Source organism: Pleurodeles waltl, chromosome 10 (assembly GCF_031143425.1).
Source record: "Pleurodeles waltl isolate 20211129_DDA chromosome 10, aPleWal1.hap1.20221129, whole genome shotgun sequence".
Classification (NCBI taxonomy): Eukaryota; Metazoa; Chordata; class Amphibia; order Caudata; family Salamandridae; genus Pleurodeles; species Pleurodeles waltl.
Window position 1 is genome coordinate 294,386,183 of NC_090449.1, and position 17,192 is coordinate 294,403,374.

Sequence of the window (17,192 nt, forward strand, 5' to 3'; positions counted from 1 at the left end):
TGGAATCCAGCTCTGTGACAGAGAGCATGTGGTCTCGCTACATGTGGATGACAAGCCCTTATACCTAAAAGTAGCCCAAACAGGGATTCCGTCATATGTGAGGCTACTAGAAGGACTTGAAAGAGTGCCTAAACTGTGTACCAACGGGAGGAAGTCATGTGCGTTTTCTAAGTCTTCAGAGCTGCTCAACCCTCCAGGGCTTGAATAGCATTTGGCCATCCAGTGGGAGCTCAGAGTCTTCAAACACCTAGGAGTAAAAGTCTACCACTCTGAAACGGATACGAGAGAGGATAACTTGGGGTGCGCACTGAGCAGCTTAAGAGGAAATATTACTTTCTGCTGGACGCTCAGACATCCCATTATGACAACAATGGCACTGGGAAAAATTATCATACTGTCATGAGTCCTCAACTACTTCCTTAACCTCCCGTTCTAGATTCCGAAAGGTTGGTTTTGATCCTTAAATGCATTGCTCGGGCAACTGATATGGGACGGGCGGCGCAACTATGTATTGTTGCACCCAAACCAAAGATCTATGTGGAGGGGAGGCCTTGGTGTCCCTGACTAGGAGCTATATTACTTTGCATCACACTTAAAATGCCCTGCTCAAAGGCTAGCTGGAACTGGTCTTGCTGAATTGGGCACGTTTGGGAAGACCTGCAGGGAGGGTGCGCTTCTGGCAGTGTTCCTGAAACTCCTCACTACTGCACTCTGGTGTTGAGGATTTTTATTTCAAATGTTATCCCAATACATAATTTACTCAATGATACTCAGCTACCTAGTGGCCTTAAAAAAGAAATGCATGTGATGCTTGTATATGTATGCTATAACCACTATTTTTATGCGGTCACTGCTGTGCTAAAGCTAAGAAAAATCAATAAAAAAACACGTAAATTTTTTTTTTTTTTTTTTTTTTTTAAAGAAAGTTCTCTTTATAAGCATAGGCTTTTGCCACTGCGTTGTCCTTAGAACTAGACTTCAACACCGCTTTAAGTGGTATACCTCCTCTTGTCCACTACACCACTCCTCAACTAGTCTAATAACAGTGGTCACCAAATGCCACTCTCAGAATGGCACAGACTCAACTCCTACCTCTTGGCTAATCTCTCAAGCAGCCTTTTTGCAACTCTCAGGGCTTAGCACCTTATCATTCAAAATTAGCTCAAAATCAGACTGTTCTCGACCACCGATTAGCTACAGACGGGAATTCTGGGATCATTTTAATGGCAGGACAACCTTCATGGTTACAGTTCACCTTTTTTCTTGGTAAAACTTTGTGCTTTTCAAAATTTCTGTTATTCATATGAACACAATATATGTGTAGATTCAATGGCCTTTGCAAATGACGTAGCCTGGTGAGCTGAAACATGCCTCATAAACCCAGCAAAACCTAAATATTTTCTGATTTCTAGTTTATAAACTGGTTGTTACGACCAAGAGTTGCTGTGAATTGATGTAGTTGCTCCCAAGCAACTACATCAATAGTGGTGATATCAGTCTTTCAAATATTTAATTATTTATAAGAGAGTATTATATAGTGCTAAACATGTTGCCTTGTCGCTACTTTAGACTACTTTGGAACCATGTGTGATGATCAATGACGTTCAGAGAAAGTATTAAATGTTGTTTGGTTCTAATCATAGCCTGGTTCAAGAAGGTCTTAAACCAAAATGCACTTTTATAGGCAAGGAGCATAGGCCATTACTTATGAGGGCAAATGGGTGTTTTCTATTGCATCGATCCCTATTCTTGAATGGTACTCGTGCGGTCTTTCGTTCCTTCGTATCTTGCACTGCCTTGTGGTGAGCAACTAGCTTTGTGGTTTCTGGTGGGGCTATGGTCCGATTGCAGGCAAATGGGACCTTGATCCCAAATAGCCTCATACAGGGTTGAATGTGCAATACATTTTGTCCTTTGATCAACCAGGTTCCAGTGGAGAAACTTGTGGAAGGAGATGGAAGGTCCATCTTTTTTTCAGATTTAGACACATTCCAAATTTCGACTTCTGCAGCCCACTGAGTTTAAGGATCTGTGTCTTTGCGACCATGCTGTGCGCTGACATTCCGTTCTAGGCAGCAGTTCAACCAACTTACATTTATATCAAGACAGCGAACTTACCACTTGGCCATATGTCAAGTATGAGAAAGTCTAAATCATCCTAGGAATACTGCACAAAGGTAAGAAGAGTATGATTAGACTGTTCAGAGATTAATTCATAATCCCACACAACTCCCTCCTCTATTAATGGCTTCATAAATATTCAGAAATAAACATTGTACTTTTATTAACACGTCCCTTACAGGAATACTTCTACTGGGCACAGAGATTCTTCCATCTTTATGCAACTGCACTTCACAATTATGCAATCAAAAGTATGACCACCTCTTATGTCAAACACACCCATAATTCTAATACTACTTTAACAAAAGAATCCAGTCATTTTACTTACTCGATGGGGAACCAATCTGCACAGAGCTGCTTTACAATGTCTATGTCATCGCGACAGAGAAGACGCAATGTTGTCTCGCTAAGCGCTGTGATTGGGACCTCCTCTGTCATTCACGCCTATAACGGAAAGAAAATTGTTCAGGAACATTGCTAACAAGAGGCAGCTTGTAAATCAACTGACGGTGTATGGTCAGGCCTTTTATTTATTTATTTTTTTAGATTACCAAAAAAAAAATATATAGAATTCCAAAGAACCCTAATTGGATTCCTCTATTGCCTTCTGTTAGGCATTTCCCCGGGTTTTAGGCCAAAACTGTATAATTCGATGGAATATCTTTATAGAAAAACTAACACAAAAGCAACCTCAACATAGATTTCTTAAAATGATCACTCGCACTACTGAAGTGAAACTACGACAATTAATTTCACTGCAAGGAAACAGTTTCAAAAGACCCTTGTCTAAGACTGAACCCCTAATCTTATCCCATATATCAAATACATTTGTAACATATTTGACTAGGTTGTTTACAAAGTCTCCTTTTCTAACTATTCTAAAAATAAATGCTTTTAGTGGCTTTAATTTTTCAAAACATTGCAACATGGTGGCTCCAAAGGGTGAGCACGTATCGAAGTTTCAGGGCACTAGTATCTAATCTGTTCGAATGACACGTTTAAATTCAAGGTCACCAACAAATTAAGGAGGGTGTCCCTTTCTGAGGCTAATGAGAGGTGACAGGAGGGGACAACATGTGCCCAGCTAGATGTTTATTCAACATCACAAGCCAGATAGCGCAAAAACAAACATGGGCTTTCCTCGTGAAGACCTGAGGAACTGTTACCTTACCAAGATTGCATCGCCAGAGAGGAACCTTTAGGTGAGGAACTACCTTGTACAGAAACAACCAATCACATAACACACAAATGCATCAAACTGTGAAACACAACTGTAGAAGACCACGCATAACTCAAAGCATCCATTCAGGGGAAGTGAAGGACCACAGTTATGGGGGACTGAAAAGATTTTGTTGCTGAGGCCAGCAAGCTTCTTTACCAGCAAGGCGGGTAAAAGTATATATCCAGGATCAATATCTTCAACTATTAAACTACTCCTAGCATGGTGAGGATACCCACTTGGGTCTTCAGGACCAGACGTCCAATGTAAAAATAAAAAGAGAGGTATACATGAGGGCAAAAATCATATGGTTAACCTAATGAACAGCCGAGGGGTTGCAACCGTACACCTGGACATTTTCTCCACACAGAAATACAAATCAATGGATTAAATATATTCCCTTCTGTTATCTCAAATACTAGGAAACTATGGCAAGAACTATATTTACAAGTGGTCTAATCCTGGAGGTGGGTAAGTTTGTTCAAGAACCTTGTCACTTCATACAAGGTCACTCCATAAGAGAGGAAATTGCCTACTATCAAATGGTGTTGCCTGCCCCATAGATTTACAAATTCTGTTTTCAACTGCAAGGTATGCAAAGTCAACTGAGCCACGAGGGATAGAGGAATGAGAAGTTCCTAACCCACTAGATATGAAAAAAACAGACTAGTAGTCCGTGGAGCCATTTTGCAGGAAACCTATGGAAATCTTGAACCAGATGTGACTCCAAGAAGATCCACATCTACACTGTTGTATTCAGTAACCAGGCCAGCAGTAATGTTCCATCCATCCTACCTGGAATAAAAACACAACTGAGCCAGGACTGTAAAACGTAGGTCCAGAATGTCCTGATCCATGACAGATTTTCAGGATAACCATTAACTGACTATGTAGAAGAGTTCTAATGAGATTTATAGCATGCATTTTTAAGTTTTATGTTAATCTCTGAATATGTGACATGGGGAAGCGCGTTTTGGACTCGGTTGGGGGAGGGGCAGGACCGGGAGCCCCTTTAAATCTACGCTTGCGCTCCCGCTTTGCGGGAAGCGTGTTTTGGACACTGTTGGAGGCAGTGCAGGGCCAGGAGCCCCCCTAAATCTACGCTCGCGTTCCCACTTCGCGGGAAGCACGTTTTTAACTTCATTGGAGAAAGGGTAGGGCCGGAAACCCCTTTAAATCCACGCTGGCGCTCCCGCTTCGCAGGAAGCACGTTTTGGACTCTGTTGGAGGAGGGGCAGGGCTAGGAGCCCCTCTAAATCTACGCTCGCGTTCCCGCTTCGCGGGAAGCTCGTTTTGAACTTCATTGGAGGAGGGGCGGGCCGGGAGCCCCTTTAAATCTACGCTCCCCCTTCGCGGGACGTGCCCAGGCCAAGGGCGGGGCCCGTCCTTCGACCGTCATCGCCAGGAAGAGGCTGGGCTGGGTCCCTCCCCCCCAACATTTCCTCTGTGACTGTGGGACTTGGAAGTGTGGGGTCGGTAGGAATTTAGGCAGGTGCTTTAATTCATCACTTTTTGTTGTTGAGTGAATAACTGTGTATTATTACAAGCAATTCTGCTAACATACTCCTTGTACTCTGATAAGGTCATTTTTATCCTTGTATTGCCATAAGGTCATTATAGTTTGTTCTATCCGTGTTAGCTTTCCCAACTCTAGTTATTAACTAGAGGTATTTTAGAGTAATATTGGCTGAATCCCTTAGCACAAAGCAATTAGTAAAAATGGGCAAGAGGAAGCAACTAAGTGCAAAAGATATTACTTCTCAGAAAGATCACTCTTCAATACTAAAATTTATTTCAGGAGCAATGGGTGCTATTGATAAACAGATTACTGAAGTTGAGGAAAGGATATTAATTCAGAAGTGCCCGTCAGGATCTTCACTTAATCCTAATAACCCTCTTCCGCCAGCATCAACCTCCCCAAAATCGACAAAGTTGTTGGAAAGCGGGATTCAAACAAAAGGTCTAAATGGATATATCCACTATCTAAATGAGTCTATCTCAGAGGGTGATGAGCATTCACCTTCACCTAAACGCACAAGGAAACCTAAACTAGTTAGGACGGGTAGAGTCTCCGGTCAAGAGCCATCTGTCATAAACAGATATGGCAATTTTGGAGCTCAACCCACGGAACAAGTTCAAATTAATCTTGACAACATAAAACCTGGCCAGAAGCCTAAACAATCTATAGCTAAAGCAAAAACTAACACATTAGACACTATTAATGCTTTGGAACATCTAGTTAGGTCACCCTTTGAGTTAATGATAAAGCGCTTAACCCAAGTGGAGGAAAATGTAGAGTCAATGCTCAACTTAATGAAGGCTCAGTCTTTAGGTCCAAAACCTGTAATTACTCAACATTGTGGTGACATAGATTTAACCCGAAACTTAAACACCCTCGAAGAGTGCCAATATCCACCAACCATTCCCCAGGTCACCCAACAACATGTAGATCCTTGTTTCTCCCCAACTAGCACTAGAAGTCTCCAACATTTTAAAGCAAGCGCAAATGGTTCGGAACCACAGAACAGACTGAAACTCCCCTCAGATATTTCATCAACATTAAGAGATCTATTAGATCTTCCTTGCGATGAAACTCCTTACGTGGTAGTTCTTGCAAATGTCCCTACCCTACCCGTGGATAACAGGGAAACATGGACAGCTCTGAGAAATAAATCCTTGAATTGGATAGGGACTCGTATGAAACCTGGTATGACAGACTCACTTTTTGAAGACATTAAAATGGTCAGAAGGGTAAAATGGGTAGGCAGGAACCACAAAACATTAAGAGGCGACTGCGTGGTACTTTCGTTAAAACCCCTAAATTGGTTGAAGACATTTTGAGAAATGTAAGTCCGCAACAGATCTCCGACCATGGCATTTCACTGCTCCCTCTAGTTTTTTTTTTTTTTTTAATAATTCTAATGCAAGGCATGATCGACCTTGCCTTAATCCTGTAAAACAACAAAGTAGATCTGAAAGAAATGATATGGTCCCTACTAAGAACAGATTTCATGCCCTTTCCTTAGAAGAAGTTGATTGACTGTCAATAGATCAGGTTGCGGGCAGGACTAGGCTTATATTGACGAGCTCTGCGCCTGATCTACAGAAGGGTGGTGACGGCCAGGTGGGGAGTATGGGAAATGAAAGGATGGAAATGGAAAAATTACCCAGACAGGATGTTATTGATGAAACTCCAACAAGTGGAGCTGCTGTTTAACTGCCCACTTCTACATCAACTCCCATATTTCCCACAGAGAGGGAGATTAACATCTCCTCACCAACAAGGAAAGTAACACAACATGCACCGCGGGATCGGGCATAAACATATTGGGAGACAATCTTTTATGCTGGAACGTGGCAGGCTTGCGTACTGAAGTCGAGAATGATGATTGGCTAGAATTCATCAGATCTTTTTCCTGTGTGTGTTTGCAAGAGACCTGGTCCGTGGATCCCATTCACATTAATGGTATTAGGACATTTCACACCTCTGCAGTTCCTTGTCCACGGGGCAGGGCGAAAGGCGGACTGTGCACATTTATCTCCAATAAGTTCGATTTAATAAAGGATATCAGTTCAATTTCGAACACGTTTTATCAACTGATATTATGTGATTTAAAAAATAAAGTACAACTGGTGATTATTAATTTTTATAATAACGCCCCCCAACAAACATCTATACTTAGGCTATTGCAGGAAGACCTGGACTGTGCATGTAATTCCTCACACAAAGATACCTTCATCGTGTGGGGGGTTGATTTTAATACTCATCTGTTTTCTCAAATAGACGAGAAACCCTGCTCTTTTGGCACAGGTGAAAACAATGACTTATTTCAATTTACACATAACCACTAAGGCAATTTGCTGAACGACGTATTATTTAAATTCAACCTCCTTTTCTGTAATAGTCTAAATGATAGTAACTTACAGCTAAAACCTACCTTTAATGGTAGATGTGCTAATACAATAATTGATTTTATATTAGGGTCTAATAATTTTGGTTTTTGCACATCTGAGTATAAAATTCATGACATCGAGCTCAGTGACCACTATCCCCAAAGCTTAAGACTTGTACTGCCGCAAGCTATAAATAAACATAAGGGTTTAGCAGAGAAGGTAGTGAATATTAAATTGGGCGCAAGGAATGGTTACACTATTCGGTGGTCACAGATTGAACCTATAGGCTTTATGAAACAACTGTTGAGTAAATACACTAATGAGTTTGAAATCTGCCTTTCAGATAACACTAGATCACAGGAATGTATTAAAGCATTCACTACAATCACTACTAGAATCAAACAGTCTCTCACAGCAAACACGGGTAAACCTAGATCACGGGGAGACAAAGGGTGGTTTGATAGTGAATGTACACAGGCCCATAAGAGACTTAAACAGTACCTACATAGTCAAAACCCTGACAAACAGGAAATTACTTCTCTCAGGAATGAGTATAAAAAAGGCTATAAAAATAGGACACAGAACTTAAAAAATGAGGCATGGCATTCTCTTCACGACGCAAGTCTTCAGAACGACAATGTTAAATTCTGGAGGATAGTGAACTCCCCCTCCTGTGTGATGGAACGCCACCAACTATTGAAATAGCCATCACGGAAGAGGAGTGGGTTACTTATTTTTCCAGAATATACTCCTCAAAATTTCTAGTGCTAGACTCAAACGTACACTGATCGGATTGCCACCCTATTACTCCACCATTTAGCTTAAATGAGGTCACTGATGCTATTAATGATAGTAAGAATGGGAAAGCACTTGGAGTTCAAATTGATATTTATAAGTCCAATGTCTTACTATGGGGCCCACTATTGACACAGGTCCTACGAGCCTGCTGTGCCACAGCCTTTATTCCAACCTGGGCAGAGTCCATCATTGTCCCAATATTTAAAAAAGGAGATCGCCAAGATCCAGCATGTTATCGACCAATTTCACTGTTTGATACCCTTGCAAAGAGTGCTGGATGCATTGTCCTAAATAGGTTGCGGGAATGGACGGAAGTCAATAATATTCTTTCGGATCTACAATATGGCTTCAGGGCTGGGATTGGGACTGTGGAACAGGCCCTGAATTTAGATATTATAATTGGTAAATATACGAAGGCCAAGTCAGGAGCCTTATACCTTGTATTTGTGGACGTGACTTCAGCGTTTGACTGTGTAATCCACAGCAAACTTTGGTCTATCTTACTGGAGATGGGGGAAGATATTACAATAGTTTATTTTATTAGGGAATTATATTCTGGAGCCAATGCTAGGGTGCGTGATGGGTGTCAGGGGAAATGTACCTCAGCCTTTTCTATAAAGCGGGGGGTACGCCAAGGCTGTGTTTTAGCTCCCCTATTGTTCGCCTTCCATATTAATAAATTAGAGGATGCTCTATCTATTGCTTGTAGTGACGTTCCACATGTTGGTCCCCGAAAGATCCCAGCACTCATGTAGGCGGACGACGCTGTACTGATGGCATGTACCCCAGTAGCTTTGCAGCGATTGTTAACTTTTGATAACTACATGGAAGATTTAGGTCTTAGAATTAATCACTCTAAAACCTTTTCAATGACCTGTGGCACAAAACCTGTAAAAAAATCCGAAGTCATGTTAAAAGGTGTCACGCTAGATGACACAGAAACCTTTTCATGTCTAGGTATTATGTTCGATAAAAAAGGTACTTGGTTGCAAGCCATCAGGTCTAGGAAATTATTATTAACGAAAACTATCATGGCTGTAAAAAAAAAAAAAAAAATCTAAAAAGGTTGGTAGGGTTACCCCTAAAGACATGATGGCAATCTATAACGTAAAATGTGTTTGTTGCATTGTATGGGGCAGGCCTCTGGGGATATAGGAAATGTAATGCCCTACAGCTAGCCGAAAACGATTATCTAAAGTCGATCTTAAGTGTGCCAAAATCTACCTCAACCTTGGTGTGTCATACAGAAATGGGGGCAACATACATCACAGATTTATTAAGCATGCAACCAATTTTACTTTGGCACAAAGTATGGACCTCTGACTCTGCTAGGCTGAATAGGGCTATCATAGAAGATGCTCAATTATTAACCCACTCGCTGCAAATCCCATGGCTGAATTATATAAAGAACTTTCTCACGGACCTGGGCCAACTTGAGCTATACTTTACTCCAGATAAAATGGGAATATTCTCTATGAAAGATTTGAAAAACCTCTGTCTTACCTATCTGGCAGATTCGAGGTGGGCCATTGAGTCAAACAAATCTAGTGTAAGGAGGAATCTCCTGTTGCAGCAAGTAGACGGCATGGAACCATATCTAAAATATGTATTGAACTCGAGGCACTGATATGTCCTCACACGCCAAAGACTAGAGACTTTTCATCGTCTTGTTAGTTTTCCGCTTACCAACGACTGGCTCCAGTTCTGGAAAAAATGCCCTTGTGATTCAGTGTCTGACCAAAGTACAATGCATATAGTCCTTTTTTGCAAATTTTATTCTGAGTTAAGGAAAATGTTTGTGACTCCAACTTTAAATTCCATGCATTTTAAACAATGTCGCCCAGCCTTTATTTATTTGCTGTCCCTTCCATCAATCATGATTTGTAATGGATTAGCTCTTTATTTATGTGCAGTACTTAAGGCCAGATCACATCACTAGGCAAATCAGGGAGGTCTCTTACTTTTATATCTTTTTAGTCCGGTTAATAGTTCCTGTTTTTAAACACGCTGTCTAACTGATTTTATATTGCTTTTCAGAAGAATACATGAACTTAGATTCTTGCAGTGAATTGTATTATACGGTATTAATTGTTGTAGGTCTTGATCTATTTTATTAATTTATTTTATGTGGTTGCTGATTGGTGCTATTTGTATGCATTACTTGCTTTTATGATTGTGAGATACAATCGAATAAAGAATTTGATGATGATGATGACATGGATCTGGCCTTCCGGGACCTATGTCGGATTTTCGGGAGTCAAGGGATAGCACAAAAAATGAAGACCTTTGACAAACAGGTCAGTGTCACACAGAAAAGGGGCCATATCTCAGTGGCTAATGACAGGATAAGGCACTAATGATCAATATCTATTTCACAACTGATCAACACTGGCACCATTTGAAATGTCATTCACTAAGTAACGGACTACGTGCCCAACATGTGGAATGGGGGTGGGATGTAACATTGTTCCCAACAGGCCAAGGATCTTGATGTTCCATTTCTGTAACCCCTTAGCAGCAACAGTTGTTTGAACTACATTATAAATATAGAGGAGCTCTCAAGACTCTGCATTTACCACCACCATGATTGATTACTATTGGCAGCAGAAATAGAGTAATATACCTAGGAATACTGCAAGGTGAAGAGGAGAAACAAAAATTGTATGAAACTGTAAAGACCAAAGACCAACTTGATCTGAAGGTGTCAAGAGCATCTGACCCAATCAAGTCTATGCAAACCTATTGCTGTTTTCATGGTCAAATTCAGGAATCCCATTCCACCATAACGGTGAAAATAAAAGAAATATACAGCCACCAAAGGCACATGAAATGTACACAGTGTTATAAATTCCTTCTGGTATCTCGGTCTTTATGTACAAGCAATCGAACTTTAATACTATATAAATGCAAACAAAAATGAGTTGATATTCAGAAAGCAATGCAATTTATCAGAGTATAAAACTGTATAGAGGACACTAGCCCCACAAACATGCCTTTTCTTTAAAATGTATTTATTTATTTTACAGAGAGCATTTCTTTTTGCAACTGAGTGGAAAGACATGGATCCTCAGAGACAGCAAGATAATTGATTGCGTCCACACCTGGCTTGGAAGTATTAAAAACAGCGTTTGCAATGCAATAGGTCATGGATTTGCATGAGTTAGAGCTATTGGCGTTGTAAAAGCATAACTGGACTTTTCTTCCCACATAAATTGGTCAACCATGCCACATAATTTGGTCCTCACTGCCACATAATTCTAGAGGCCCTGCATTTAACTAAAGCACTTCCATTTACCTTCTTCCTCGATCTGCAGCACAAAAATTAAAGAAAATGTTGCCATTATTTATTATATTTTTTATATTATTATTTTGGGCCCTCCCCAACCTAGTGTAGGAACTCAGATGACCTAGACATAAGAAGCAGGTCGTGCGGTGAGTTATGGGCAAAAATGTTAGTGCAGTGAATATTGTAGTATCTTGTCTGTAATGCTCGGAACAGCCCCTAGAGAACATAACGACAAAAACAGAAAGAGTGAAAATAATGCAGTTTAACCAGATATGTAGCCCCTAGAGAGCATAACGCCTTACACATTTTCAGACCTAGTAGGCCTACTGCAATACTATTACAAACAAGGTCCTTAAAACATGAACTATTCCCAGCTGTAAAACAAACGTTCCAGCCACGAGAGAGCTTGGTGAGACACTGAATAATGGGTGAGGTTACTATTTTGGGGTCCCTCACCAACCTAGTTTGGGACCCAGAGATACTCTAGATAGGAAGAGTGTGCCGTGCTGGACATTCTGATGGTGGTCCCAATGTCCCAGGTCTATCACACAGTGAGTTATGGGCAAAAATGTGTTGTAAAAGGAATGCCGTGCAAAGCATTACTGGGCGATTTTCCAAGTGCAGCAAATCTTGTAGTATCTTGATTGTAATGCTCAGAACAGCCTCTCTAGAGGACACCATAATAAAAATACCATTTGTAAGAAACATGGTCATGTAACCATATAGTCAGATCATAGAGGGCATAACAACATGAAAACAGAATGGCAAAAAGTAATGCAGTGTAACTGTATACATAGCCCTAGAAAGCATAGTGCCTTACACATTTTCAGGCCTAGTAAAATACTATTACAAACAAGGCCCTTAAAACACAAACTACTCCCAGCTGTAACACAAGTGTTCCAGCCATGAGAGTGCTTAAAAAACAATTATTGGTAGGAGAGGTTACAATTTTGCCCCCCCACCCCCCCAACCTAGGGTGGGGAGCCAGAGGTGACCTAGACAGGGAGGGGATGTCGTGCTGACCATTTTGATGGTGGTCCCATTGTCCTGGGACCACCACAGGCTGAGTTTTGGGCAAAAATGTTTTGAAAAAGAAATGCCTGCAAAGCATTATGGTTCGAGTTTCCAGAGTGCAGTGAAAATTGTAGTATTGCGTCTCACGCTGTGCCGGGAAAGCAGCTTCGAGGATTTCTATGTTTATTTTTGTTGTAGATGCTCCAGTTTGTATATTTTTCAACTGCTAAACTTGTAAAGTAGTCCTCATGTAAAGCACTCCTCTGATGGAGGTCGCACTATATGAAACTTCACTTAGTCATGTAAATCGCTCCTCTGTTCAAGTTTGCGCTATATGAAACTTCAGCGCTCCTCCAATCGAGTTTGCGCTCTATGCATTTATTTGAAAATGTATTAAATAAAAAAAATTAAAAAGCCCTCCAGCTTGCAGCCTTTGTGCATAGACACCAAACAGAAAACAGCAGCATGCCCAAAATAAGGAAGAAAAAGAAACAACATACGGACAAGCAGGGCGAAGCAGCAAGGCAGAAGGAAAAAAAATAATAATAATAGTGCGCCACACTAAGGTATCTGGCTGATGGTACAATAATCCATGTAGCAGGGTCAGTTCGCAAGGTCTAACAAAGCAGCTTCAAGGCGGGACAAACGTAAAGCATTTATCTACGAAACCAAGGGAATTTTGAAAGGCAGGCCCAGGAATGAATGAAAGTGATGGGTGTGAGATGGGCACTGCTAAGCTCGACCTAACAACAAGTGGCAATCAGGTGGACTGGTTAACAAGAAAGTCTACAACTTTAACAAAGCACACTATCCAAGGACAAAAAATAATTTAATATAAAATGGAGAGAGAATTTAGACAGTCCACTAGAAGTAACATGAACTATGAAGGTCACATGGGGGGGCGTGGCCAAGCCAGCCAAGTTGGCGGGCATGAATCCCTAAAGCTCCGTCTGCCAGCCAACACGTCCCCATTTATCTTGCCCTGGGACCCTGCTTGATTGCCATTGGGGGATGTCCACTTCTGCCTGAGGCCCCTGCCATTTATTACGGCCCTCGCCGCTGTCTCATTGTGACTCCCGCGGATGGCACTGAAAACACTGCGGACAGCACGGCCTACTCAGGGCCGGGCCATCTAGGTAAGGACTGAGATGCTGCTGGTAGGGCTCATGGAGATGTGAAACCCAGCTCCTGCCTATCTAGACTACTGCTGCCCTCCCCGGCAGTGCCCGCGCCAGTCGCCCCCACAGAGCTGCACCCCAGGAGAGCGGACTACGATCAAGAATCCCAGAGGCCCAATCACGACCCACAGGTAAGCCATAGAGGTGGTGTCTCAGAGCGATAACCCTGCACCGCCCTATTCCCACTTCCAGGCCTCTGTCAAGGCACTGGGCCTACCAAACCTCGCATCGGCATCTATCGAAACGCTCAAGAGGAGGAAACCACAATGTGCACCAGGTCAGTGGCTGTCGCCCTGAGAGGGCCTGTTGGAGACCAAGTCACGTTGGTCCCCCTCTCCCCGACCCTTGCCGATGACACCACTCCTTCTACCAGTTGAATTCTGCCTGTGCGAGACCCCCTGCCCGCGTCCCCCAGTCCTCACCCTTGGCGTTCAATTTGGAACACATGCGAGATGGTGGGCTCCCCACCATCAATACTGTATTCTCCATAGTCCCGGCGGCTCAGCGCACTATCTACTGCACCTCTCACCACTAGCAGCAGCTCCCTTTTCATATCTACCTATGGATTGCGAGCGAGCTTCTCAGCATCGGTGTCAATCGAGGGCACGGCAGGGCCCGAGAGCCCACCAACATCAACTGGGTCCTAGCTCCGACCCCCCACTTTACAAGGTGTAGACCCACCAGGGAACTTGAGGGACACACCTGGAACTAGAGCACCTGGGAGACGGAGGGGGCCCAAACTCCTCTCTGATGGGCCCGACCGACAGGCCTGTTCTTCAAACTCCATGAACAGCTGTATCAAACCGTCCCGAGACTCACTCTATATGGGGCAGCCTCTGGCCCACCACCTCACCTACAACTACCAGTCACCCTTTTCTACATGCCACACAGTATGGCTGCAACCAGAGGATTCATAGACAAACCCCCCCACCTGACCCGGACTGCGGCCACAGCAGTGGTCCTTCTGCAACTCTGGTTCTCTTGACTATTCTGGTGGCTTCCAATTCCCTTGTTGTCCACGTGACATGGAGACTGGGCAACTCCCTCACAGGATGCCACTCATATATACTGAGGCTCTCCTGTCTAACACCAGTAACTCTCCCCTATGTGACCGGGGGGGCCCTTGCGGCCATGCACTGAAACGCTCATCTTGGTGCAGTCAGGAGAGACACCTATGCAACAGGAGCCACCCCACCAGCAGCAGATTACGAACGTCCCACAAGGGTCATGCCTTGAAACCCAAACACACAGTTAGGACACCAAGGCACAACCCTGTCCCCATGTCTGCCTACATCTTCCTAAAACAAATATCCTTGACATCACACAGCATGAGCAAACTCCAATCGGCCACAGTGACTCAAACCTCCACTCAGTGATGTTCCCGACACCCTCCTAGGCGGCCCCTCTCAACCAGCACCCACAGCGCACAAACTGGACTTAGTGGTGCCCACTATAGAGCACTGACAAGTTTTGATGGACACGCTTGAGTGCTCTAGTCAGTGATCTCAGCTTTTGCAACTGTCATCCCTAACTTACTGACAAGGTAACTGATGGAAAGAAACAGCTAGCCACCCTGCAACCTTTTATGATTGACAATCAACGGACCATTTGTGAACTGCAAGACCGGGTCCACCAGCTAGAGGATAGGACTGTCGACATTGAGGGCAGGTCCCATAGAAGCAACATGCGTATATTGGGCCTACCAGAAGGGATTGAAGTCCGTGACTCCATCCCTTACCTAGAGACTTGGTTCAAATATTTCACCCCAGCCTCAGAACTTACTCCAAACTTACTTTGTTTTTCACAATAGAGAGAGCACACAGTGTCTCCACCCACCACTGCATCCTGGGGTCTCCCCCTAGACTTATGCTTGCAAAAGTCCTTCATCTCAAAGACTGAGATGCCATCCTCAGTGCAGCACGCCATGTGGGACCACTCACAGTGGAAGATAAAGTGATCATTTTCCTGATTATACTAGGGCAGTTCAACAACAAAGGTAATTTTTCCTAGGAATTAAACGCTGTCTACATCAGAATGGGGCCCAGTATTCACTATTTTTTCTAGCTTTCTTAAAGATCATTGTGAATGACAGTATTTTATTTGCCGACCCAAAGGAAGCTACATGATCAGGAGTGGGAGGTAGCTTTGGAATTCCTGCAACAGTTGTCCTGTAACTCACTTGAAAAATGTATCGGCAAGTTACTGGCACAGCTAAACAAGAGAGAGCAGGCTCGCAGATGGGTACTTCGGCTCATGGCTGATAGCGGATAGGTCAGAAAACATAGCCAAAGAATTCGCAACTTACTATTCCGAGCTCTATGAAATCAGGAGCACTGCCCCCCCCCCCAATCCCACCCCCCCAGAATGAGCTACAGGAGTTCCTGATGGACATTAAAACCCCCACTTTATCTGCAGAACATAGACAAATGCTAGAGAGCGACTTTACATTTAGTGAAATTGTCCAAGCAATAGGTTCCATCACATCTGGAAAGGCGATGGGACCAAACGGCCTATCCATCGAGTTCTACAACGGTCTGGCAAGCATAGTGGTGCTCCACTTGCACAAAATGTGGACTGAGGCCAAGGACACAGTGACACTCACAGGGTACCAATGCCAGGCCACCACAGTTGTTATCCACAGAGCTAACAAGCCCCCAGACTGATGTGGGTCGTACAGTTCTATACCTCTTGTAAATGTGGAGATAAAACTGCTGGCCAAGCTCCTCTCAAATAGGCTCAGGCAAGTTGTGTCCACTTTGATTCACCCTGATCAATCAGGCTTTATGCCCAATAGAAGCATCAGACTAAACCTTTGATGCCTATTCGCGTGTTGGCTGGAGTATCAGACACCAACATATCCACACTAGCCCTCTCGACGGACGCAGCTATGGCCTTCGACACTCTAGAATGGGACTATATGTATGCAGTGCTGGAGCGCTTCGGATTTGGCCCTCCTTCCTGGAATGGATCTGCCTCTTGTACAAGGACCTAGAGGCCATGGTGAAAGTTAACAGGCCAATTTCAAGCACCTGCCCTTTGCGTCGGGGATGAGACGGGGTGCCCACTCACCCCCTTAGTGTTTGCCTTGGAGCCTTTGGCAGTGTGGCTTAGGGGTGATCCACTGATATAATTTGGGTACACATGGTAGGAGCGTATATCCCAATATATAGATGATATTTTGCTGTACATAACAGACCCAACATTTAATATTCCACTACTTATGCAGATTATCCATATCTTCTGCACCTTCTCAGGGTGAGCAGCAATGTTCAAAATGATGACACTTCCTCAGATGATTTACTCATTTCAAAATACCCCATACATGGCATTCAGAGACTTCTTTTGCAAGTCAGAGACCACCCTATGGCTACTAATCTAGGGAAATGGCTCACCCCGCACAGCGCTCTAGAAACTAACTAGGGGATTATACAATGGAGGCATAGGGCTTCCCAATATACAGATGTACTACAGGGCCTCACAACTGACGGTGGACAATGACTGGTGTTTGCACCACAAGAAGAACCACCTGTACGGATTGACAGACTCGCACAGGGCAAGGAAGGCCACAAAGGGGCACTCTATAGGTCAGACACTCCGCGCACACACACACCAAGACAGTAGTATGTATATGGAGGGAGGCGACCGCCTTCCTTGGCTAGAAAAACCAACTGACTGAAATTAC

At 43.3% G+C, this 17,192-nt stretch overlaps 1 protein-coding gene across 4 annotated transcripts in view; it reads right to left on the reverse strand.

The window, feature by feature from the left end:
- NAA60 (N-alpha-acetyltransferase 60, NatF catalytic subunit) overlaps nt 1-17,192 on the reverse strand; it is a 98,556-nt gene that overhangs the window by 53,390 nt on the left and 27,974 nt on the right. For all 4 annotated transcript variants that reach the window (XR_011199098.1, XR_011199099.1, XM_069210437.1 and 1 more), the window contains one exon: nt 2,450-2,565. Coding sequence is in view for 2 of the 4 variants with exons in the window: in XM_069210437.1 (XP_069066538.1) it covers nt 2,450-2,559 (110 nt within the window). In the remaining 2 variants the exon portion in view is untranslated. The remainder of the gene's footprint in view (nt 1-2,449; nt 2,566-17,192) is intronic.